The sequence below is a fragment of the Schistocerca gregaria genome, chromosome 1, assembly GCF_023897955.1.
Source record: "Schistocerca gregaria isolate iqSchGreg1 chromosome 1, iqSchGreg1.2, whole genome shotgun sequence".
NCBI lineage: Eukaryota > Metazoa > Arthropoda > Insecta > Orthoptera > Acrididae > Schistocerca > Schistocerca gregaria.
In genome coordinates this window covers 728,244,285-728,271,486 of record NC_064920.1, presented here as the reverse complement: position 1 = coordinate 728,271,486, position 27,202 = coordinate 728,244,285, and the positions used below count along the sequence as shown (strand labels likewise).

The 27,202-nt window shown below is 39.6% G+C and overlaps 1 protein-coding gene across 2 annotated transcripts in view; it reads right to left on the bottom strand.

Moving 5' to 3' along the window:
* Positions 1 to 27,202, bottom strand: part of LOC126266870 (trypsin-1-like) — a 173,300-nt gene that overhangs the window by 50,416 nt on the left and 95,682 nt on the right. For both annotated transcript variants that reach the window (XM_049971504.1, XM_049971515.1), the window contains exon 5: positions 13,651 to 13,742. In XM_049971504.1, the coding sequence (XP_049827461.1) occupies positions 13,651 to 13,742 (92 nt within the window). The remainder of the gene's footprint in view (positions 1 to 13,650; positions 13,743 to 27,202) is intronic.

Below are 27,202 nucleotides of genomic sequence, written 5' to 3'. Positions count from 1 at the left end.
CCGAAGACCAGTATCAGCTGCAAAGCGATTTAGAAAAGATTTCTGTATGGTGTGTCAGGTGGCAGTTGACGCTAAATAACGAAAAGTGTGAGATGATCCACATGAGTTCCAAAAGAAATCCGTTGGAATTCGATTACTCGATAAATAGTACAATTCTCAAGGCTGTCAATTCAACTAAGTACCTGGACGTTAAAATTACGAACAACTTCAGTTGGAAGGACCACATAGATAATATTGTCGGGAAGGCGAGCCAAAGGTTGCGTTTCATTGGCAGGACACTTAGAATATGCAACAAGTCCACTAAAGAGACAGCTTACACTACACTCGTTCGTCCTCTGTTAGAATATTGCTGCGCGGTGTGGGATCCTTACCAGGTGGGATTGACGGAGGACATCGAGAGGGTGCAAAGAAGGGCAGCTCGTTTTGTATTATCGCGTTATAGGGGAGAGAGTGTGGCAGATATGATACACGAGTTGGGATGGAAGTCATTACAGCATAGTCGTTTTTCGTCGCGGCGAGAGCTTTTTACGAAATTTCAGTCACCAACTTTCTCTTCCGAATGCGAAAATATTTTGTTGAGCCCAACCTACATAGGTAGGAATGATCATCAAAATAAAATAAGAGAAATCAGAGCTCGAACAGAAAGGTTTAGGTGTTCGTTTTTCCCGCTCGCTGTTCGGGAGTGGAATAGTAGAGAGATAGTATGATTGTGGTTCGATGAACCCTCTGCCAAGCACTTAAATGTGAATTGCAGAGTAGTCATGTAGATGTACTGAATAGAATTGAGTAGAAGAGGAAGGTATCAGTTAGTATCATCAAGGGGTCACCAATTTAGTACTGGAGTGAAGTGTGTGTGTGTGTGTGTGTGTGTGTGTGTGTGTGTGTGTGTGCGTGTGTGTGGAGGGGGAATCATAGAGGGAGGCTGAGAGATGAATACATTAAGCAGATTCAGAAAGATGTAGAGTGCAGTACTTACTCAGAGATGAAGAGGCTTGCACAGGATATAATAGCATGGATAGCTGCATCAAACCAGTCTCTGAACTGAAGGTCACAACAACAACAACAACAATGATAATGACAGTGCTAACAGTATCTGAAAGTTGTACAATAGTTTCAACTTTAATTTGAAATGGCAGGTACGACAAGAACTGTACATTAATGTTGTCAGCTGATTTATGACATTTTATGAGAAAAGTTAAGGGGCATCTGCCATAGCTTCCATCAACATCTCAATGATGCTACATGAAGAAACAGAGAAGGAAACTGTAGGGGTGGACAAAAATTAGAATGTGCACAATAGATTATCATGAATGTTAAATGTAGAGATAGGACGATTATCTAAAAACAGGAAGAGAAGGTAATGATATCAAACTAGTTCAATTAATTTTTTAAGAAGCAGCTTCTCACAAACAAGGAAGAATTTATCAAGCAAAATCTTCTACAACAAAGACAATATGATTTTATGTATTGACTTTGTAAGTGTTAAAACCCTTTCACTTTAATATGAATCCTAACTGAAATAATTCACTGTGCAGTTTGACTGCATTCTAAAGTAAACTTCTAAAATAAAAAAGAATGCTTAAGGAACAAAAGAGTCATGAAAACGATTGGAATGTTAATGTGGGAACATCTATTATATTACAAAACTGGTGGCTCTCTTTACTAAAAATCCTGAAGGACTTGCATTCCCTATGTCACCTACATATCTTCTGAGAGAAGAACTGTCAGCTGACAAAAGTAGAGGTAACATCACTTGCAGATTATTTCCTGTGGGTGTAATCTGCACATGTTTTGAAAGTTGGGAAATAGGTGGCTATACCCTATATGTCTATCATAAACCAATACACAGAAAGTGTTAGTGAAAAGGTGAACAGGAGAATTGTTGCATCTATTTTTCTCATGAATTAATCAATGGACTGAGATTGGTGGATTTAAATAAATTTGTCTCTTCAGTTTCAGGCACACAGGTAGTTTTTATATGTCCTCGGGCCCAGCATTTGTTTTCAGAGCACCGGCTTGGTGACTCCAGTATTCTTGAGCTGGGGACTGGTACATGCAACCAGATCTTTGTACCATAAGCTCTGGAAATGCTTCAGTGACTACTGTACAGCATGGCAGAGGAATGCTATGTGTCACAGGGAATGGGAATCTTGACTTGACCACCAGGATCACAAGGATCTTAAAAATCTCCCAAGGTATATTGTGGACCTATGAGATGCATGGATGTTGAGGTGGAACAGTTTTTAGTGGGCAACCTCTAGGGAATTTGCTGCACCTCAATTATATGATTTACTTAGGCACGTGGGGCTCTGTCAAGGTGGACTTTTAGTCACACTGTACCAGTTATTAGGGTTTCTTCCCTTTCCATTCACATATGGAGCATGGGAAGAATGATTGTTTGAATACCTCTGTGTGTGCTGTAATTATTCCAATCTTACTTTCATGATTCCTGTATAAGTAATACATAGGGGGTTGTAGTATATTCCTAGAATCATCATTTAAAGCTGGTTCTTGAAGCTTTGTTAACAGATTTTCTCAGGATAGTTTACGTCCGGCTTCAAGACTCTGCCAGTTCAGTTCTTTCAGTATGTCTGTGTCACTCTCCCATGGATCAAACAAACCTGTGACCATTCATGCTGCCCTTCTCTGTATATGTTCAATATCCCCAATTAGCTCTATCTGGTATGTGTCCCACACACTTGGGCAATATTCTAGAACCAATCATATGAGTGATCTATAAGTCAACTCCTTTGTAGACTGCACTTCCACAGTATTCTACCAATAAACTGAAGTCTATCCCCGCTTTACCCATGACTGTGTCTATGCGATGATTCCACTTCAGATCCTTGCAAGTGGTACACCCAGTTATTTCTATGAATTGGTCGACTCCAGTGGTGACTCATTGATATTAGAGTCATAGGATATTACATTTTTTCGTTTTTTGAAGTGCACCATTTTACATTTTTGAACATTTAAAGTAAGTTGCCAGTCTTTGCAGCACTGTTAAATCTTATCTAGATCTGACTGAATATATATTCAGCTTCTTTCAGACAGTACTTCATAACAGATAACTTCATTACTGGTAAAAAGTCTGAGGTTATTATTAATATTGTCTGAAAGGTTATTAATACACAACATGAACATCAAGGGTCCCAATATACTTCCTTGGGGCATATCTGAAATTATTTCTACATCTGATGATGACTCTCCATCCAAGATAGCATGCTGCATCCTCCCTACCATTAAGCCCTCAATCCAGCCACAAATTTCGCTTGATACCATGGATGATCGTACTTTAGGCAATAAGTGTAGGTGCAGTACTGATTCAAATGCTTTTTGGACATCAAGAAATGTTGCATCTTTCTGACTTCCTTGATGTAAAGCTTTCAGTATGTCTTGTGAGAAAGGTGTGATTTGGGTTTCACAAGACTTATGTTCTCAGAATCCATGCTGGTTATCATGGAGGATGTCATTCTGTTCAAGATATGTCATTATGTTTGACCTCAGAATATGTTACATGGTTCTATAACAAATCAATGTCGAGGGTACTGGACAGTAGTTTTACAGATCACTTCTACTATCCTTTTTGTAGACAGGCGTGATCTGCACTTTTTTCCAAGAACTGGGCACCATTTTTTGTTCAGGGGACCTATGATAGATTATGTTTACAAGAGGAGCTAACTCAGCTGCAAAAAGTCTTCCTTGTCATAACCATTCTCTCTGAACATATCTCCAATGCTGATGTTCATACTGTAAGTGGTTGTCATTACAAATAATCTTTGCTCTGTGTAGTAATGTGTTCAGGATTGCTTTCTTGTGAACCAGATAGTGAAAACTATTAGGCATTCTTCATTGGCTTGATGTACACTGAATGACCAAGCCAGCCTCCTGCCTTTCACTCAACTAAAACATCTAAGAATGGTAACTTCCTACCCTTCCTCACCTCTTTAGTAAAATTAACTAGCATGCTTGACGTGTGTTGTACCATGCACAAGCAACATATTAGACAAAGGGAGCTTGACAAGTTGGGCATAGCTGAAAATTGCCTGGAAAACAGGCACAAAATACAGTTTGATAAGGTAAGCCTTGGCTCATGCATCAAGACACTGGGATTCCATTACAAAGGTGGCAGCTGAATTTAGAATAAACAGCAACAATTTTAACAGAGACAAGTACACACTTAGTAGGGCTTGGGGATGGGCACTGGATACTGAGAGAAAGCAAAGACAGATGCCTGGTGTTTGTAGGGAGGCTTGAGTGGGAGTTTGAAACATGGTGCCAGCCCCTCGTGCCATTTGACATCACTCAGTCTCATGGCAGGTCAGAGCTGCTAAGATTTGCTCAACTTGCCTTCTGTGTAAATGTTGTTTTGGCCCTCTCTGGTTGGTGCCAAAGCCTACAATCATGCTTATATGAGTGGAAAACTGTACCAGCCCCAGCAATCAGTGGTTTTTACTCCTGATGACAATGCTGGAGATAGTCATTGAAAGCTTGGGTATTTTATTTGAATTGAGACAGTTGAAAACCAAGAAGATTTTGTTTTGACATGCTGCTGTGAAGGACTCCAAGGTCTTGTAGTATAATCATCAATAGTAACCTTAATCATGCTTTATAGATACTTTTGGCCACATTTCATTATACATTTATGTGAAAAAAGTATATTTCTGATAAGTTTTGGATGCTTGCAAATGTTTATTTTTGAGAAAAATTGTAAATTATGAGTGTTGTGCATAACCTATAATACAGTTACTATAAACAATCACATATTATAAAAGTGAATCAACAAGCTTAATTTAAAGTTATTTGTTTACTGTTCTGTAAAATATTGAACCTAGGGCAATACAGCCCCACTGTGTCTGCTTTTCGTGGGTACATAATGAGTTAATTGCTGTTCATAAGCATCTGGAAATTGGCCTGGCTACAGTCGAGCAATTGGAACTTGCTGTGAATGGACGTGTTGGAAGGGCTACCAAGAGTCGTGTACCAGATATACCTCAAATGATAACCTTTCTGTGGACATTGTCTCTTCTGTAGAAAATACAGGATCTAGCTCTACTCATCCACTTAACTGTGAATGGATCTACATCTACATCTACATTTATACTCCGCAAGCCACCCAACGGTGTGTGGCAGAGGGCACTTTAAGTGCCACTGTCATTACCCCCCCTTCCCTGTTCCAGTCGCGTATGGTTCGCGGGAAGAAAGACGGTCTGAAAGCCTCTGTGCACACTCTAATCTCTCTAATTTTACATTTGTGATCTCCTCGGGAGGTATAAGTAGCGGGAAGAAATATATTTGATACCTCATCCAGAAACGCACCCTCTCGAAACCTGGTGAGCAAGCTACACTGTGATGCAGAGCACCTCTCTTGCAGAGTCTGCCACTTGAGTTTGTTAAACATCTCCGTAACGCTATCACGGTTACCAAATAACCCTGTGACGAAAGGCGCCGCTCTTCTTTGGATCTTCTCTATCTCTTCTGTCAAACCGATCTGGTACGGATCCCACACTGATGAGCAATACTCAAGTATAGGTCGAACGAGTGTTTTGTAAGCCACCTCCGTTGTTGATGGACTACATTTTCTAAGGACTCTCCCAATGAATCTCAACCTGGTACCTGCCTTACCAACAATTAATTTTATATGATCATTCCACTTCAAATCGTTCCGCACGCATACTCCCAGATATTTTACAGAAGTAACTGCTACCAGTGTTTGTTCCGCTATCATATAATCATACAATAAAGGAACCTTCTTTCTATGTATTCGCAATACATTACATTTGTCTATGTTAAGGGTCAGTTGCCACTCCATGCACCAAGTGTCTATCTGCTGCAGATCTTCCTGCATTTCGCTGCAATTTTCTAATGCTGCAACTTCTCTGTATACTACAGCATCATCCGCGAAAAGCCGCATGGAACTTCCGACACTATCTACTAGGTCATTTATATATATTGTGAAAAGCAATGGTCCCATAACACTCCCCTGTGTTGTGCATGAGTTCATGGTTCATGAGTGGTAGGTCTAGACATCCTACACAGGGGAGATGCAGACCAAGGAGAACACAGGATGTTACACCCATTGTAACTGAAGCTGTACCAATGAGTCTCACTTCACCTGCTGGTAAATGTGCTGCCTCAGGTCAAAGGGGAAAAAGGGGGGTAAACACAAAGGGTAGGGGTCTATTAATCATCGGCAGTTCAAATTTATGGCAAATAATGGTACTCTTAAATGAAATTGCAGATGAAAAGGAACACCATGTGCATTCAATGTGTATGCCTAGTGGCCTCATTCAGTATTTTGGTGAGATTATTCCAGCAGCCATTGAGTGAACAGTGTGCAACCATTGCAGGTTGTGGCACATGCTGAGACAAACAATGCCTGTCATCTGGGCTCCGAGGACATACATGATCATTCTAGTGCCTGGCACAGAAGGTTGAGAATATCAGCTTGCTCATGGAGTTTCAACAAAGCTCACAATCTGCAACATTGTCCCCTGAACAGATTGTGGCCTCTGGTACTGAGTCAAGTTGAAGACTTAAACCAGAGACTGCAAAGGTTCTGTGATGAGCTAGGCTGTGACTTCCTGGACTTGTGGCATAGGATTGAGAACTATAAGGGCCCCCTAAATGAGGTCAGATGTGCACTACACATCATAGGCTGTTACCCAGATAGCTGACCCTGTGATGGGTGGACATAAGAGATTTTTTTGGATTAAGCAACTCTCCATGATAATAATAGCTGCAAGAGACCTCGAAGTATCAGTGTAAGAACCAAAGAAATACACCAAAGATGAGAGTGTTAAAATTCTAGTGTTTAATTGCTGAAGCATTCACAAGAAAATGCCCCATTCACAAGAAAATGCCAGAGTTTGAAGTGCTCCTAAAAAACAGTGAAGTTCATATTGACCACCAGGATCACAAGGATCGTAAAAATCTTCCAAGGTATGTCGTGGACCTATGAGATGCATGGATGTTGAGGTGGAACAGTTTTTAGTGGGCAACCTCTAAGGAATTTGCTGCACCTCAATTATATGATTTACTTAGGCATGTGGGTCTCTGTCAAGGTGGACTTTTAGTCACACTGTACTAAAAAACAGTGAAGTTCATATTGAACTAGGTACAGAAAGCTGGTTAAAACCTGAAGTTGACAACAAGGAGATTTCATGGAAAATTTGAGCATATGTTGAAAGGATAGGATAATGGGAAATGGATGTGACATACTTGTCACAGTAGACAAGAAACTCAAATCCATCAAGATAGAAATTGCAGTTGCATACAAGATTGTTTAGGCAAGGCTTAGTATTGGGGGAGATTATAATTGGATCCTTCAATTAACCACCAGCCTCACATCGTCATGTAACCCAGAACTTCATTTTGCTTGTATGTACATTCCCCCAATCATTCTGTAAACATTGGAAAAACTTTAATCACCCAATAATCAATTGAGATAATTACAGTTTGGGATTTGTTCGTGGTACGCATGACAAGACATTCTTTTAAACATTATCAAATGCCTTCTCTGAAAACTGTCTACAGAAAATAGTCCAGATCCCTCTCATAATGGAAATATATTAGATCTCAAGCAAAAAAATACATGATGTCTGATGAAACTGATATCAGTGATGATGAGACAGTTGTAGCAACAATGATTACCAAAGTGCAAAAGGCAACTAAAACAAGTAAAATGATTTATGAAGCTTCCTGGCAGATTAAAACTGTGTGCTGAACCAAGACTCGAACTCGGGACCTTTGCCTTTCACGGGCAAGTGCTCTATGAGCTGAGCTACCCAAGCATGACTCACGCCCCAACCTGACAGCTTTACTGCAAGAGAGCTTATGTAGAGTTTGAAAGGTAGGAGACGAGGCACTAGCAGAAGTAAGGCTGTGAGAATGGGGTGTGAGTCGTGCTTGGGTAGCTCAGTTGGTAGAGCACTTGCCCGCAAAAGCCAAAGGTCCCGAGTTCGAGTCTCGGTTCGGCACACAGTTTTAATCTGCCAGGAAGGTTCATATCAGCGCACACTACACTACAGAGTGAAAATCTCATTCTGGAAAATCATTTATATTTTCAGCAAACTAGATAAAGAGGCAGTAGCGTCATATCTTAATGAGGAACTTTAAAATTTTTGCTCAGGACAGAGCGTACAGAGGAATGATGACTCATGTTTACGAGAATAATTGACAATGAACAGGATAGATGTGTACCCAGTAGAACAATTCCATGTTATAGAGTTACTGTAAAGAAACTTCTAAAATAAGAGAAAACTACATTATAGGTGTAAAACAATGTATAGGGTTATAGATTGATGTTGAATGAAATGCATTTGGCTGTCAAGAGATCAATGTGTGAAGCTTTCAATGACTACTGTAGCAGAATATTATTGAAAAGTCTTTCACAAAACCCAAAGAAATCCTCACCATACGTAAAGGCTGTTAGTAACACCTAAATTAGTGTCTAGTCACACACGGACTGAAGTTGAGGATAGAATTTTAAACAGTTCCTTTACAAAGAAAAACCCTGGAGTACTGCCCCAGTTTAAGTTACATACCACTGAAAAGATGAGTGTCAGTGGTACTGAGAAACAGTCAAAATTATTAAAAATTGACACTTGTTGAAAGAAAGCACAGGTCATAATCATTTCCAAAAAGGGTAGCAGAAGTGAGCCACAAAACTACTGTCCAGTAGCCTTGACGCCCATTTATTGTACAATCATAGAATATATTCTAAGCTCAAATGTAATGTTGTATCACAAACAGAACCAGAATGGATTCTGAAAACATTGTTGACAAGGATGTGATAACCCCATGACTAACTGGAACAACTGCCACCCATTTATGTGCCCATAATTATTTGGTGGCACCTGAAAGTGAAACTTCATGTCTCAAAAATCAGTGTGCAATAAGTTAAGAAATCACTGGCTACAGAAGTGGATTTTTATTCTATAAGCAAAGAAAGAACTCTATAATAACAATATCTGTGGCTACGTAATAAGTCATCCACCTACTTTTTTCACATTTTTGCGTTATGAGAGAAATACTAAATATTTAAATTTGTTGAAATGCAGAGTTTTGGTTGTATACTAGTGACAAAATTCCATTTTAAATTTTCTGCTTTCTTATACATTTGGTGTTTATTTGATTTCCAAGCTTTAGAGAGAAGAGCCTGCCACTGAATGTTGTTATCATAAAAGTCAGAATAGCTCATTTTATAATTATAACAACAAAAATAATAAATTTTTGACAATATAATGTAACCGTATAAATAAAAAAAAAATACTCTCCAAGGAGCGACAGGAGAACACACACATAAAAAAATGTTTTATTACTTGAGCTTCCGGAGACAGTGGCTCCTTCTTGTGGTGGAAGGGTTGAAGGGGAAGGAAGGAAGGGGGGGGGGGGAAGGAAAACAATTGGAGATATTTAGGGAAAGGGGTAGAGTTCATAAAAGTCACCCAGAACTCTGGGTCCGGTAGTCTAACCAGATGGGGTGAGAAGGAAAGATACGTCTCATCCCATCCAGTAGGTCTGTTTTTTTATGCATCTGCTCAGGGAGTAGACTTTTTTATAATTTTGTAATTAAGAACACATTTTACTATTGACTGAACTGTTGATACTTGTAATCTATTTCATTCCCCAGTACACAGGTCATTCCTTAGAGAGAATACTCTTTCCACACTAGCATTGTGTTCGTGAACACTGAAGGTGAACTGGACCGATTTAGTAATTGCAATTACTGCTCTATACACCCACACTGTTCAGAGAAATTGGTCTATGTCTCCTGACATGATTTGCTAGGCCAGTTATCACTATTACTGTCATCAAAGTTGAGGAAGCAAAACTGGCCAAACAATGCACTATTGTCTATTGATTACCCTTTATCTTGCAGAAATATTACTGTCTTTATCACTTCATTCAAAACAGGCTCTGAGCCAGCAACACCCACTTGAAATTGGCAAATCCTTTCAAGTTCATTGACCATTTTTTAAAATAATCCACAAATATTTTCTAAAACTGTTCAATATGATAATGAAATTTCTGAATGTCCCTAGCTGATCAACCTCTCTTTTCAGCAAGATAGATGTCATTTTGAGGGGCACAAATTTTTACTCTTTATGCCATCATATAACTCCGACATCTTTCAAAATTACAGCTACTTCTCTAATACTGCTATCTGTCTTCTTGAGTTCAAGTATTTATCTCTGAAATACACTCATATGACAGTGCAAAAGCCCATAAATATTGTTCTTTTAGAGGATGCTGAAACAGAGTTGCCAGAAATTAAGATGCTTTTCTCTTTTGAGAGGAAGAATGGCTTAAGTGCATCATATAATTTCAGTATTCTCTCTACTGCAACAAACAATGATAAACACCTTGTTTTTGTATGTGACAACACTGCACGATACTCTGTGTCAATAAATGCACAAAATTCTTTCAGACACTCCATTCATACTGTGTATATGGAGAAGTAACTGGAAAGTTTAGCATTTTCACATCAGCACTCTCATGTCAGCAGCTGCCTTTGCAGCATTAAATAATATATGTGTGGGAAGTCCAACTCCTACAAGATTTTCACTAACTCCACTTTTCAATTTTGTGAAGACGTTGTTTGTACCAGCTACTTACACTCACACAAAATTAGTGTTGGCATAACCACCACAAAATGCTAAGCACTTACTTTTATTAATTTTGTTTTCCTCTATGGCAGTGATGCAAAACTTGCTTATTACAGAGGCAGTTTCATTTGGAAGAGAGGGAGTTTCAGTGGAATGCAATTTGATGCCGTAAAATACTGAATAGTTAATGAAAATATTTTCTCAGCTTTGTGATTACTAGCACCTGTAACTACACCAAAATAACAGGCCTTGGAAAGATCATTGCATATTTGTTCGTCAGTAATGGGTGCTAGCACTGGTTTCATAACTGCTGTTGATTTTGTTCAGCCCAATGTCACATTTTTCACTGCTCCAGAATCATTACAAAGTTTGGAGCTTTTCGTAGAAGTACAGTCCACTGATTTCAAAGAAATATGTATAACTGAAACACAGCACCTACAAATTACACATTCTACTTCATAGTCACTTCTCCCTTATTTTATCAAAAACCATCCTCCTGAATATTTTTCTAGGAATGAACACTTTCTTTTGGCATTCTGAGTTTTCTTGTAACAACCAAATACTTTAATAACAAATTAACCATGATATGACTCAGACAGAGAAAAAGAGAACCACATTGTTACAAATCTTGAACTGAACCAAGATATGGGACAATAATAGAAATCCAGCAGCACTGCCATGCAATGATACTCCTTAAGGGACTCAGTCAGCTTCAATAATAAAAACTTTCATTATTTAGCTAATATAGGCCCACACAATAATTTTGAGAAAAAATAGTTATGAGAATATTTCTCTGATATCCAGAATAAACTGCCACCTGAAAAATATTTTTTTGGGACACTGATTTCTCTAATCCGAAACTGGGACGGACACAGAAAACTGGGACATCTGGCAATCCTGATATACCTCATGCTCTTTTCTGAATTACAAATATATTTTTAAGTAGTTACCTTATGCATGTACCCATACATAAATTGAGCAGGACATATGTGGGAGCACAAGTCCATAATAAATTGACCTGAGAGTTTTATTATACACAACTTTTATCATGTCGCTTATGAGGAAAATTTGTTTGTTTATCTTTTACACAGTAAAAGGCAAATGACAAATTCTTCTCAATAATAGTCCTTAAAAATGTTTTGCAGTGTACTTAATTAATTACCTTTCTATTTATTTTAAAATTTAGACTGCACATTTCACTCTGTTTAGTCTGGGACTCTACATATGTTGTTTTAGACAAATTCATAATTAAAGATGGTTTTGTAGTACATATTTTCATTTTCAATACTCAGGACTGCTTCCTTTTCAAGCAGTTCCTTTGTCTAAGCTGCACAGGTCATTGTTGTTTCATCAGCTTACATTGTAAGTGTCTGATTTACGTTGTCTGAGAAATCAGTTAAATAGAGAATAAGTAGTACTGCCCTGAGTACAGGACCTTGTGGCACACCACTTTCAACAGGTTATAAGTCAAGCATGTAACTGTTCATATTTCTTCCATTAGTATCTTCTGTTTCCATGCACTGTTTGCTAACCAGAATGTACAACTTTTTTTATGAAATGAGATTTCCTTCAAATCTCATACTGATGCAGTATCTCCACTGGCTTGAAATGATTCGTGCACTCAGATGCTTTAGAGAGGTCCATGAAGATCCCACAAGTTTTCTATTGCCTGTTAAATGAACTCAACACTTGTTCAATGAAATCTGTGGTGTCCCAGTAAAAGTAGCTCATCCGTTATTTATAATTCTGATTTTTGAATTTATAATACTAAATTTACAGAACAATTGTGAGCTTAGTCACACTGACATAGACTATCTGGTTTGAAGTTAGAATGTTTCAAGAACAAATTTAATGAAGTTTTTAAATATATAATTCCCTGAACATGCAGTCGCTTCAGGTGTGCTTTGTTTAATATGAGAAGCAAGAAACAACATTTTGCACTTACTTCAATGTTTTGATATCTTTTACTTAGTGCATGTTATAGAACACAATACTTGACTCAATGCTTATACATGCATTAAGACACAGAGTTTAAGAAGATTATGGACAAAAATTTTATTCCATTCTTACTGCAAAATAGCAGACAGTTCACGTAACAATGATGGGGGTGGATACTGCTCTCCAAAGTAGACCAAAAGACTCAATAATATTGAGATCTGGTGACTGTGGTGGGCAAGGGAGATGCATCACTTCGTACTTGTGCTCACAAAACTGTTCTGACTTATGTGAGCTGTATGAATAGGGGCCTTGTCATTGGAAAACACACGTTGTACTATGGAATAGACCTGACCAAAAAAAAATATTTAAAAAAATAAAATATATATATATAATAAAATAAAATAAAAAATAAAATAAAATAAAATAAAAAATAAAATAAAATAAAAATAAAATAAAAAAATAAAATGGCTTCATAATCCTTGGCAGTAATGTGATCTTGCAGATTAACCAAGGGGCCCTTGGAATACCACTATAAGGCTGCCCAATCATCACCAAACCACCACCATGTGTCCCTCTTGGGATGCTAACTTAGCTAGGAGCTGGAAACAAGTTCAAATGGCTCTGAGCACTATGGGACTTAACATCTGAGATCATCAGTCCCCTAGAACTTAGAACTACTTAAACCTAACTAACCTACAGACATCATACACATCCATGCCCGAGGCAGGATTCGAACATGCGACCGTAGCAGTCACGCGGTTCCGGACTGAAGCCCCTAGAATCGCTCAGCCACATTGGCCGGCAGCTGGAAACAGTCTAAAATAAAACTTATCCAATCAAATGACGTTCTTTCACTGCTCCATAGTTCAGGTTTTAAGGCTTCAGCACCATGCTTTCCTGTTATGGACATTTGCATTAGTGGTAAGAGGTTTGAATTCCAGCTCATCTGACATTTCCTTGCTTCTGGAGCTCCCTTCATGTTACAGTAATTATTGTAAAAAGAACTGACATCATCTATTTTCTACAACTTCTAATTAATGATATTGTGTGACATATAATTGTTATTGAACAGAATTGTTACATTAAAAATAATTTTACTTACATTATGTATCCCTCATGTGTGATGATTTTTGTAACACTGGAATTTTGCAGTGTACTGCCAGGATTGTTTTGGTCAATAAAACCAGCTTTTACCTGTGGAGTTAAAAATAAGCATTTTTATGATAATCAGTAGTTACACACTAAAGATACAAAATGATTATTATGGTCTTTAAATACTTTCATGGGTCAGAAATTTGATTCCAGACATTAATCTGAAAATACTAAAACTTAGATAGTTTTGATTTATTTTTCACAAGTCTAAAAATGAACAACATGTATTAAAACCTTCTGTATTTGGCACTAGTTCAGTCTCTTCAGAAATCAATTTTAACCAGAATGTGTCTTTATCTGGTTTCCATCTTGGACAATGCTACCATCATTTATACTTAGAATACAAGTTGCTGACACTTCTTGTGTTGGTGAATATCAAAACTTTCTTTACTCTCTTCACACAGGTGCTTTGTTTCTCAGTTGTCAATAAATGTTTGTCAAATAAGTCTCCACAAATTACTCCTGTATTTTAGCAGTATTTCATTATGATTAGTCAGAATCCTTAAAAGATAATATATGACCACAAGCTTCCAACCACATGCAAATCCTTGACTTTTGTGGTCTAATTGAAGAAAAATCTGAAATTGTGGCTGTAATACTATAGTGTACAGAATACTGAGCCAATCCAGGAAGGAACTCAGTTGACCAGGGAATTTGCACCAGAGAGGCACATAGATTATTGATACCACACTCCTCTATCGTAGCCCAATATTTTGGCCATAAAACAACATGCAACCTTTTTAAAAATTCCCTTTATATTTCCCTGCAGGTATTGTATTTTGCTAGGTTTCTCTAGAATACTCTAGACAAAAAAACTGGTACTGCTCAAATTCTTAAAGAAGTCAGTCATTGAGGAATAGTGGAATCCAGTACCGTCTTTAATCCACTCTCAAAAATAGTGGTGAAAATACTAAGCAAATCATATAATTCTGCGAATTTTAAACCTTGCTCAACAATTATTAAATTGATGGAAAATAGTAAGGAGGTATATGTCCCATTCAGACATACAAAACTGCATTACTTCCTAACTTACCTAAAGTATCAAAAAAACGAATGCCAAATTTCATTAAAAAGCAGTATTACGTCAATCAGATCATCGAATTAGTGAATTAACAGTCTAGTTAAAAGTTGATTACTTGACTCTCTACAGTAAATTGTTAATTTCTTAGGATGGATAGGATGTGTGACTGCTGTGTACGGACACAGGAGGAGCCGGTCACTGTTCGCGAACAGCTGAACATGCTGATGGCAGTGGTCAACCATCTTCAGGCAGCTGTGTCAGAGTGTAGCGGCAGTGGAGAGTCTGGTGCATCACATGGACATCTTTGTGGGTACCGGGCGTGGTTGGGCCACCCTCTCCCCAGGGGGAGTGGCGGGTTCAATGGTGTTCGTGTCGCTCCAGGCGAAGGGTCAATGTGGAGGCTGGCCGTGTGGCATCGCCAACTCTGCCGTTTGGATTCAGAGGTCATCCTCAGTTCATACAGGCAGTAGGCAGAGTTGGTGAAGGCGGAAAGCCTCGCTCGCAGGGTGGAATCTGAGCTAACTATTTGTAGTGTTGTTCCCTGAACCAATCGCAGTCCTCTGGTTTGAAGCCGAGGGGAAGGATTAAACCAGAGGCTCAGATGATTCTGCAGAGGTCTGGGGTGCAAATTTCTCGACCTCCACTATTGGGTGGAGAACTATAGGGTCCCCCTGCATAGGCCAGGCGTGCAATACACGCAGGGAGTGGCTACAAGGGTAGCGGAGTACATGTGGAGTGCACATGTGGGTTTTTTAGGTTAGAGAATTCCCTCCCTCGGCCCAACAAGACGCCTGCAGACACACGACAACATGTTGTTGTTGTGGTCTTCAGTCCTGAGACTGGTTCGATGCACCTCTCCATGCTACCCTATCCTGTGCAAGTACCTACTGCAACCTACATCCTTCTGAATCTACTCAGTGTATTCATCTAGTAGTCTCCCTCTACCATTTTTACCCTCCACGCTGCACTCCAATGCTAAATTTGTGATTCCTTGATTGATGCCTTAGAACATGTCCTACCAATCGGTCCCTACTTCTAGTCAACTTGTGCCACAAACTCCTCTTCTCCCCAATTCTATTCAATATCTCCTCATTAGTTATGTGATCTACCCATCTAATCTTCAGCATTCTTCTGTAGCACCACATTTCAAAAGCTTCTATTCTCTTCCTGTCCAGGGTATTTATAGTCCATGCTTCAGTTCCATACATGGCTACAGTCCATACAAATACTTTCTGAAACGACTTCCTGAGATTTAAATCTATACTCAGTGTTAACACATTTCTCTTCTTCAGAAATGCTTTATTTGCCATTGCCAGTCTACATTTTATATCCTCTCTACATCAAGCATCATCAGTTACTTTGCTCTCCAAATAGCAAAACTCCTTTACTACTTCAAGTGTCTCATTTCCTAATCTAATTTCCTCAGCATCACCTGACTTAATTCGACTACGTTCCAATATCCTCGTTTTGCTTTTGTTGATGTTCGTCTTATATCCTCCTTTCAAGATACTGTCCATTCCGTTCAACTGCTCTTCCAAGTCCTTTGCTGTCTCTGACAGAATTACGATTTCATAGGCGAACCTCAAAGTTTTTATTTCTTCTCCATGGATTTTAATACCTGCTCCGAATTTTTCTTTTGTTTCCTTCACTGCTTGCTCAATATACAGATTGAATAACATCGGGGAGAGACTATAACCCTGTGTCACTCCCTTCCCAACCACTGCTTCCCTTTCATACCCATCGACTCTTATAACTGCCATCTGGTTTCTGTATAAATGGTAAATAGCCTTTCGCTCCCTGTATTTTACCCCTGCCACCTTCAGAATTTGAAAGAGAGTATTCCAGTCAACATTGTCAAAAGCTTTCTCTAAGTCTACAAATGCCAGAAATGTAGGTTTGCCCTTCCTTAATCTAGCTTCTAAGATAAGTCGTAAGGTCAGTATTGCCTCATGTGTTCCAATATTTCTATGGAATCCAAACTGATCTTCCACGAGGTCGGCTTCAACCAGTTTTTCCATTCGTCTGTAAAGAATTCGCGTTAGTATTTTGCAGCTGTGACTTATTAAACTGATAGTTCGATAATTTTCACATCTGCTTTCTTTGGGATTGGAATTATTATATTCTTCTTGAAGTCTGAGGGTATTTCGCCTGTCTCATACATCTTGCTCACCAGATGGTAGAGTTTTGTCAGGTCCTACTCTCCCAAGGCTGTCAATAGTTTTAATGGAATGTTGTCTACTCCCGGGGCCTTGTTTTGGCTCAGGTCTTTCAGTGCTCTGTCAAACTCTTCAAGCAGTATCGTATCTCCCATTTCATCTTCATCTACTTTCTCTTCCATTTCCATAATATTGTCCTCAAGTACATCGCCCTTGTATGGACCCTCTATATACTCCTTCCACCTTTCTGCTTTCCCTTCTTTGTTTAGAACTGGGTTTCCGTCTGAGTTCTTGATGTTCATACAGATGTTCTCTTATCTCCAAAGGTCTCTTTAATTTTCCTGTAGGTAGTATCTATCTTACCCCTAGTGAGGCAAACCTCTACATCCTTACAATTGTCCTCTAGCCATCCCTGCTTAGCAATTTTGGACTTCCTGTCGATCTCATTTTTGAGACGTTTGTATTTTTTTTTTTTTTTTTTTTTTTGCCTGTTTCATTTACTGCATTTTTATATTTTCTACTTTCACCAATTAAATTCAATATTTCTTCTGTTACCCAAGGATTTTTACTAGCCCTCGTCTTTTTACCTACTTGATCCTCTGCTGCCTTCACTACTTCATCCCTCAGAGCTACCCATTCTTCTTCAACTGTACTTCTTTCCCCCATTCCTGTCAATTGTTCCCTTATGCTCTCCATGAAACTCTGTACAACCTCTGGTTTAGTCAGTTTATCCAGGTCCCATCTCCTTAAATTCCCACCTTTTTGCAGTTTCTTCGGTTTTAATCTACAGTTCATAACCAATATATTGTAGTCACGGTCCACATCTGCCCCTGGAAATGCCTTACAATTTAAAACCTAGTTCCAAAATCTCTGTCTTACCATTAAATAATCTATCTGAAACCTTCCAGTATCTCCAAGCTTTTTCCATGTAATACAACCTTCTTTCATGATTCTTGAACCAAGTGTTAGCTATGATTAAGTTATGCTATGTGCAAAATTCTACCAGGCGATCTCATCTTTCATTCCTTACCCCCCATCCACATTCACCTATTACTTTTCCTTCTCTTCCTTTTCCTACTGTCAAAGTCCAGCCCCTCCCCCATGACATTTATCTCTTTTCTTCCTTAACTATCTGAATAACTTTCTTTTATCTCATCATACATTTCATCAATCTCTTCATCATCTGCAGAGCTATTTGGCATATAAACTTGTACTCCTGTAGTAGGTGTGGGGTTCGTGTCTATCTTGGCCACAATAATGCGTTCACTCTGCGTTCACCCGCACTCCTAACATTTTGTTCATTATTAAACCTACTCCTGCATTACCCCTATTTGATTTTGTATTTATAATCTTGTATTCACCTGACTCAAAGTCTTGTTCCTCCTGCCACCAAACTTCACTAATTCCCACTATATCCAACTTTAACCTATCTATTTCCCTTTTTAAATTTTCTAACCTACCTGCTCTATTAAGGGATCTGACATTCCACGCTCCGATCAGTTTTCTTCCTCCTGATAATGACGTGTTCATGAGTAGTCGCCGCTTGGAGATCGAAATGGGGGACTATTTTACCTCTGGAATATTTTACCCAAGAGGACGCCATCATCATTTAACCATAGAGTAAAGCTGCATGCCCTCGGGAAAAATTACGCGACAAGGTAGCCGTAGGCAAAACGCAACATGGGATGACAATATTAATGTGGTAATAGTAAACTGCAGTAGCATCTATTGAAAGGTCCCAGAACTGCTCTCATTTATAAATGGTCACAACGCCCACACAGTTCTAGGGATGGAAAGTTGGCTGAAACCAGATGTAAACAGTAACGAAATTCTAAACTCAGATTGGAATGTATACCGCAGAGACAGGCTGGACAGTAATGGGGAGGTGTGTTTATAGCAATAAAAAGTGCAATAGTATCGAAGGAAATTAACGGAGATTTGAAATGTGAAATAATTTGGGTGAAGGTCATGTTTAAAGCAGACTCAAACATGGATGTCAGTATAGGCTCCCTGGCTTAGCAGCTGTTGTGGCAGAACACCTGAGGAAAATTTGGAAAATATTTTGAGCAGATTTCCCAACCATGTTATAGTTTTGAGTGGAGATTTTAATTTACCAGATATAGACTGGGCAGGGTGGCAGAGACAAAGAATCCAGTGAAATTTTTTTAAGTGCATTATTTGAAAACTACTTTGAGCAGTTAAACAGAAAACCTATATCTCTAACATCGATCAGTTGTAGAATTTTGGAACATGTATTATGTTCGAGTATAATGACTTTTCTGGAGATCAGAAATCTACTCTTAGGAATCAGCATGGTTTTTGAAAAAGACCATCATATGAAAACCAGCTTGCGCTATTCGTCCACGAGACTCAGAGGGCCATAGACATGGGTTTCCAGGTAGATGCTGTGTTTCTTGGCTTCCACAAGACGTTTGATACAGTTCCCCACAGTCGTTTAATGAACAAAGTAAGAGCATATGTACTATCAAACCAATAGTGTGATTGGATTGAAGAGTTTCTAGATAACAGAATGCAGCATCTCATTCTCAATGGAGAGAAGTCTTCTGAAGTAAAAGTGATTTCAGGTGTGCCGCAGGGGAGTGTTGTAGGACCGTTGCTATTTATAATATATATAAATGACCTTTGGATAACATTGAAAGTTCACTGAGGCTTTTTGCAGATGATGCTGTAGTATATCGAGAGGTTGTAACCATGGAAAATTGTACTGAAATGCAGGAGGATCTGCAACGAATTGATGCATGGCGCAGGGAACAGCAATTGAACCTCAATGTAGAAAAGTGTAATGTTCTGCAAATACATAGAAAGAAAGATCTTTTATCATTTAGCTACAATATAGCAGATCAGCAACTGGAAGCAGTTAATTCCATAAATTATCTGAGAGTAGGCATTAGGAGTGATTTAAAATGGCCATATAAAATTAATTGTCGGTAAAGCAGATGGCAGACTGAGATTCATTGGAATAATGCTATGGAAATGGAATCTGAAAACAAAGGAAGTACACCTGTTCGCCCACTGCTGGAATACTGCTCACTGGTGTGGAATCCATACCAGATAGGGTTGACAGAAGAGATAGAGAAGATCCAATGGAGAGCAGCACGCTTCATTACAGGATCATTTAGTAGTTGCAGAGATGATAGATAAACTCCAGCGGAAGACTCTGCAAGAGAGACACTCAGTAGCTTGGTATGGTTTTTTCTTGAAGTTTCGAGAACATACCTTCACTGAGGAGTCAAGCAGTATATTGCTCCCTCCTACATATATCTTGTGAAGAGACCATGAGGATAAAATCAGAGAGATTAGAGCCCACACAGAGGCATACCGACAATCTTTCTTTCCACAATACAAGACTGGAATAGAAGGGAGAACCGATAGAGGTACTCAAGGTACCCTCTGCCACACACCATCAGGCGGCTTGCGGAGAATGGATATAGATGTAGATGAATCCAGCAATGTTACAAAAACAGTCTGGAAATGTAAATAAGAGATCTGAGAATAAATAGTATATAGGCTACAGTAGTAGGAGGATTTGGAATATTGATGACTGAGAAAAGGTATTTCCAAGACATTTGTACAACATTTTAGTAAGACATGAAAGGAGAAAGTGAATGAATCAGCACCAGCAATAAACTCAACTGAAATGAGTAATTCTTTTTTCCTGAAGGTTGTTAGAAAATGTGGCATATTGAAAAATACTTCAAAGCCCAAAATAAAAACATTCCATGCTTGAAATGAAATATTATCTAGATTACTTAAAGAATATGGAAATCAATGGGCATAACTACTAATAAATGTAATACATAGTTCAGTGGGCCAGCTGACTGTGGACTTCCATTACCTTTTAAGAATCACTTATTTTTGGCCAGTACATGAAAGGGAAGTAACTACTGACTAAGAATTACAGGTCAATTTCTTTGGCCTCAAACCTTGTCAAAAAGAGTAACTACTGACCAAAGGGAATCTTTTTTTCTATAAATATAACCTGATAAATGAATTCTAGCATGAATTCTGAAAAATTCTATCCTCCATAACATCAGTAGCAACTTTTGCCCATGAAACAGATGGGACTAAAAAACAAAGTCACTGGAAAATGACTGTGAACATACAGGTCTACTGAATACACCATTTTATATGGAAGTGCTCCAACATAAATATGTTGTTTTGAGCTAAGGGTATGGGTAATTATCAGACAACAGTGTAGTAGTGTGACCAGAGACTACATTAGCACAAATGATGCAATGTCACTCACAGCATCGTTGTTTGCATGACATCATATAATACAGGAAATACTTCTACACAGTCTCTCTTCCATAGACTGTCCAATATAAATGCCATATCTCTATAAAATTTGCTGACACTCTTTATAACTTCCACAGCTTCTTTGATGATTTGCTGAGTCCCAGAAGCAACAGCAGATTTTTCTATATTATTTTACCCAATGTACCACTCAGTGCAATAATTCTCCCTCTCCATGGAACCATAATATTAAATTGTCATCAAAGTATCTTGAAACGTGTGCACACGTAGTCAAAATTCATGTACTGAAGGAGTCGACCCAAATCTATGGTATATCTCACAATACAAACTTCTAATGTATAATCTGATGCAGATGATCACATAGTAGTATATATTTCATTCAGTATATGTCGTAACTAATAGAAGAATTTATTCTGCATTATTGTTGAACATACACTGAGATGACAATGGGACAGTGATATGCGCATATACAGATGGTGATACTATTGTGTACACATGGTAAAAAAATGGGCAGTGCATTGGCAGAGCTGCCATTTGTACTCAGGTGATTCACTTGCAAAGTTTCTGACATGACTATGGCCACATGACGGGAATTAACAGAATGGTATTTGGAGCAATAAGGAGCATTCAAAAAGAAATGAGCCGGAGTCTGGAATGTGCATATCAGTGACAGGATGGTAATATCGTGGCGTGTGTAATGAGGTGTGGTTCCAACCAGAGCGTGGAAGTTCACAGCCTGTTGCTAGAGGGCAGGGGTGCACTTCATGTGACTATACAAAGCTAGCAGCAGCATGCATCAGTTGTCCAACGCTGCCAGTCACACTGCAAACAGTGACATGGAGGCAGCAAAAGAAGTGTTGCTCATTTTCCGACAGTGGAAGGAGTAGGAGGACTGGAAATTCATCAACAAATGTCACAAGTGCACGGTGAACACTGCATGTCCCTTGCAAGGGCCAAGGCATGGCACAAGCGCTTCAGGGAAGGAGTGGTGTCGTTAGCTGATGATGCACGGTCTGGAGCACTACATTGCATTACCTATGACATTGTCCAGCTGATGGATGCACTAATTACCCAGGACCGCTGAGTGACAGTGAAATCCATAGCCGCTGTGGTCAGATTGAGCATCGGGGGTGTTCACACCATGATGAAGGAATGACTGCATATGTGCAAAGTGTGTTCCCAATGGGTGCCCCACAGTCTTGATTGCTTGGTCATGTCAAATGGCCCACTGCCTTGCTCATCTGCAGCGCTATTCTCGGGAAAGGAATGCGTTCCTGGCAGAGTGGTGGCTGGAGATGAGTCATGGTGTCATCTTCTCGAACCAGAATCAAAATGTTCAAGTCTCCACTGGAAGCATCCAGGGTCACCACCACCAAAAAAAGCCAAAGCCATCCACATGAGTGCAGGAAAGGTTATGCTGACATTCTTCTTTGACCAAGATGACCCCCTTCTGATTCACTTCCTGCAGAACGGGACAACAGTGAATGCCCAGCATTACTTGCAAACCTTGATCACCCTTCACCAAGCGGTCAAATCAAAACAACCAGGCAGTCTCATCCGTGGGGTCATTCTGCTCCACGACAATGCAAAGCCTCATACAGCCAACACAGTTGCAGAATTGCTGCAGAAATTCAAATTGGAGGTTCTTGGACCTCTCCATACAGTCTGGACCTCTCCCCTTGTGATTACGCCATTTTTGGTCCTCTTAAAAAGGCTCTGAGGGGCAAACAATTCACCTTGGATGATGATGTCCAGCTGTATGTGAGGAACTGGTTAACATCACAGCCCATAAATTTTATGAGACAGCCATTCACCACCTTGTGTCACAGTGGGACAAGTGTCTCATCAGCCATGGTCAGTACTTCTAGCATACAGGTACTGGTTTTTGTAATTGTGCCTCTGGCTTCTTTTGTTTTGGATGCCTCTTATAGATGCGTGGGACATTCCATTTCAGAAATCATTAGGAATGTAATATTCAGAGATCCACCATGCCAAGAATGTGCCAAGAATATTACATGTCAGGCATTACCTCTCACCAAGGGCAACACAGTGACCGATGCCATTCACTTAATGACAGAGAGTAGTGTTGTTCATGTAGAGTTGTCAGTGCTGATGGTAGGGTGCAAGTGCACCACAGATCCAAGCTGTTAAAAAGGCATGGTGCAGGCTGGAGGTGGCTCCATAATAGCGTGCACAGGCATTCACAAGTTTAGCTGTGGGATGGAGGTGAATCTTGTAGTTCGGCCAACAGAGGAACAGTGCCCAATGTTGAAGGCGATGTCAGTCTGCAGCCAGGTTTTGATCAGAATGACTTACTATGTTTCCACGTTGATAAATGCACTCAACAAACTGTTGGTTTTCCGCGTCATGCAAGCTAGATCTATCAATTCGATTTTACAGAAAGTGAAACATTTCGTGTAACATGAGGCGCCTCCATTGCGGGCATCTGACACTCACCTTAACTTCTATGTGTTTCAGCATCATTTCTCTGCCGTTTATGGTGTTCTACTTTTTGATACACACTATTCAGTCCCTTATGCAGTGGTTCCCCCTGCTCCCTCTTTGGAGATCCTGCAATTGCTGACTCTGATCACTGTCAGGCACTAAGGCATTAGCCCACCGTCACAGTTTTTGGCCTAGTTTGGACAGCGACATCACTCACTTGGTAATGGCATATTCTCAATATCGCAGTAAGCTGCCCTGCGGGCAATGTTGTCTCCATGACCGAAACCTTCACAGACCGCCTCCACATCGATTTCGCCAGCCCTTTCCTTAATACGTACTGGCTAATAGTAATTGATGCATACTGTTGGTTCCCAAACATTTTTCATTGCCTGTCAACTTCAGCCTCTGCTGCTGTGGCAATCCTGTGAACAATTTTTTCCATTGATGGACTTCCAGCAATGTTGGTCCTGATAACGGCCCTCAGTTTGTGTTGCAAGAGTTTGCCTCCTTCTTCAATGCCTGTGGGATTCGCCGCACTTTTGCCCCAACCTCCCACCCACAGACCAATGGTGAGACTGAAAGGTTAGTTAGAACATTCAAAATGCAAATGAAAAAGTATTTGACTCAGTCCTTGTCTGACGTTGACTTGGATCAATTTCTATCTTTCTATCACTTCAGGCCATTCAGCAATGACAGCTCTGCCAAACTGCTCCATGGGCATCAACCACGGATGCTCCTGCATCTCCTGCAGCCAGACCAGGGACACCAACCCATGCAGCCATTGCCCACTTCTGGCCGGGGGTGGTTGTCTGGGCAGGCGGGTTTCGTAGTCACCCAAAATGGATTCCTGCCGTTTTCTCCCAGTGCTTCGGCCGCCATCTCTGTGACATCCGTATGGAGAAGGGCCTGAGTGCACATAATTATGACCGATTGTGCATGTGTCTGGACAACTGGATAACCCTAGCAAAGACACCAACATTATCATTTGAGTCTGTCACACATGACAGATCATGTGATGAGACTGGGAACCTGCCACAGCATATGAGGAGTCACCCGTCACTGGTGGACGTATCTGACACAGCTTATCCAATACCGCTAACAGCACCAATGCAGCTGCCATCCACATCAGAGCCATCTCCTCCACCTCAGCCACCAAATGTGTGGGCCCCACCATCATCAGGCCCTGGACCTGATGTTGACATGGAACTCACACTGGCGCCAAGCATCCTATTGTATGGGTTGACACAAGAAAATGGACTGCAATGCTGCCCGCACCACAAGTACTTCCGACCATACACCACAGTATCAGCATGTCATCTCAGTCAGAGCCTCACAGAGAAAGACGCCAAGGACATCTTGCAAATCTTAGCTGCTCCCCACGGGAAGAGAAGTGAGGTAATGCACTCACACCAGAAAGCTATATGCATTAGCAGTGTGATGTCATTCGTGAGGGTGTGCTGCAAAAGAGCAATACTGTGAATTCCTGATGGAGCCCACCACAGGCGAGTGCCTATTTAAATCCTGTTGCACTACGCTTGCGCTCAGTTATCACGTTATTACTGCTTTCATACTTCAGCTGTATATCTTAGAGTGTTCAGTACATGTTACGGTGATTGGTGTACATGCCACAGTCTAAAAGGTTGTACTAACATTCCTGGTTGTGTTGTGTGTCCATGTTACAACAAATATGTCATGTTGATGAGCTTTATTAATTTTTAGAACATGTAAGATAGGAGGAACTGAGCTGTATAGTGTTAATCTTCCCATAACATTTGTGAAAGCAGTACAGAATTTAACACTGATGATATTTTTCTTTCAACCCTACTTGTAGGAATTATTTCAGTCTTGTTTCACTCCACACACAGATCCTCTTATTGTTAACATCCCCTTCAGACTAACCCAATAAAATGCAAGATTATTAAAAATACAATAAATTATCATAAGAAATCACAGTGCTACATTAATCTGCAGAATGGTTATTGCTAATCCAGAAATGAAATGCTTTGAATAGTTTTAACTGAAGGAATCTGATGTTTTAAAATTGTCAGATTTTAATGGGGTTTGTCATTTGTTTGTATTGCGGGTGATTTTGTACTTTGAGATCTAATGGGAGTCGAGACGAGAGTAGCAGGAAAATTTCTGTAATTGAAATAGCTGATACTAGGCAAAACTCCACCTCTTACTCTAATTCTTGCAGTCCATATGGATTTAATGAATATTTTATAAGCATAGTGGAAAGCAGAGTCGGTGATATTCCTAGTTATAGCATAGATCCTACAGCTGCTGCGAAATTTGGAAATAAATTCAGCATGGTGATGTGAAAGAGAGTGTATCCAAAAGACATACTGCAAAAGTATAAAAACACTCAGGAATCCCTGATATTTACTCAGGGAACCCTGATATTTATACCATGCCCTGTGCTATATTAAAAGTTATGATCTGTAAAGTTGCTTAACCTCTGTCAATACTAATACATAAATGCATTCATGCCAGAGAATTTCAAGACATGTTGAAAGCAGCATGCACATACCAGTTTACAAAAAAGGTAATCCACATGAATTGCCAAGCTACAGGCCTATGTCTGTAATAACAGTACAGTTAAGGTGATAGACTCCATAATGAAGTATCAGCTATTAAGTTATTTTCAAGGATACAACATCTTTTATGATACACAGCATGACATTTTGAAGGGAAAGTTTACTAGAAGAGTACTTGTCTCAGTTATAAATTTATGTAAGCCAGGATTTTGAAGATAAGGAGTTTATAGCACTGGTACTCTGTGACCTTAGTAAGGCGTTTGATTGTATCCAATATAAGGCCCTGTTCAGCAAGCTGAAAGCATATGATATTGGGGGAGCTGTTCTGCAAACTCTAAAATCCTACCTAAATAACAGGTTGTATCAGTGAGGAGCACACTCATATGAAATGAAGTTAAAACATGATGTGCCACAGGGATCCATAATAGGGGCCCTGTTGTTCTTTGACATAGGCTGCAATGGACACATCTTGTAGTTTGCAGATAATACAACTTTGTTCTCAAAATGGGAGGATGTATTTCAGGCTGCTCAACAAGTAGAAAGCCTATTCATGAACAAGACAAAAATTAATGAAGACAGAATACAGAGGATGATATGCAGCCTCAGTGATACTGGAGCACTGGGTGACACAGCAACTGTCAAGCTACTGGGATTTTTCATTAATACAAAGTTAACTTGGTAACAGCACACTAAACATATATGTTCTGAACTCTTACAGGTTCTATCCTTCTTAAAGAAGCTAAAGGTGTTATTTCACAACAGCAACTCCTAACAGTATCCTATGCAATGCCTATGCAATGCTCCGCAGCCACATCAGCTATGAGCTCTTACTGTGGGGTCATTCTGCAGACTGCAAGAATGCTCTTTTATTGCAAAATAAAGCAATAAGGATCATTACCTCAAGGTAAAAAAGCTCACCACTGTAAACCAATTTTTTCCAGATTATGAGTTCTAACTGTTTTCAGCCAATATATTTTTAGTTGCCTTGTTCACAGAAAGAGAAGTTAATTTGCAATGTGAATGTAAAATGACTCATTCCACATCATTATGATCCATCATGCAAAATGA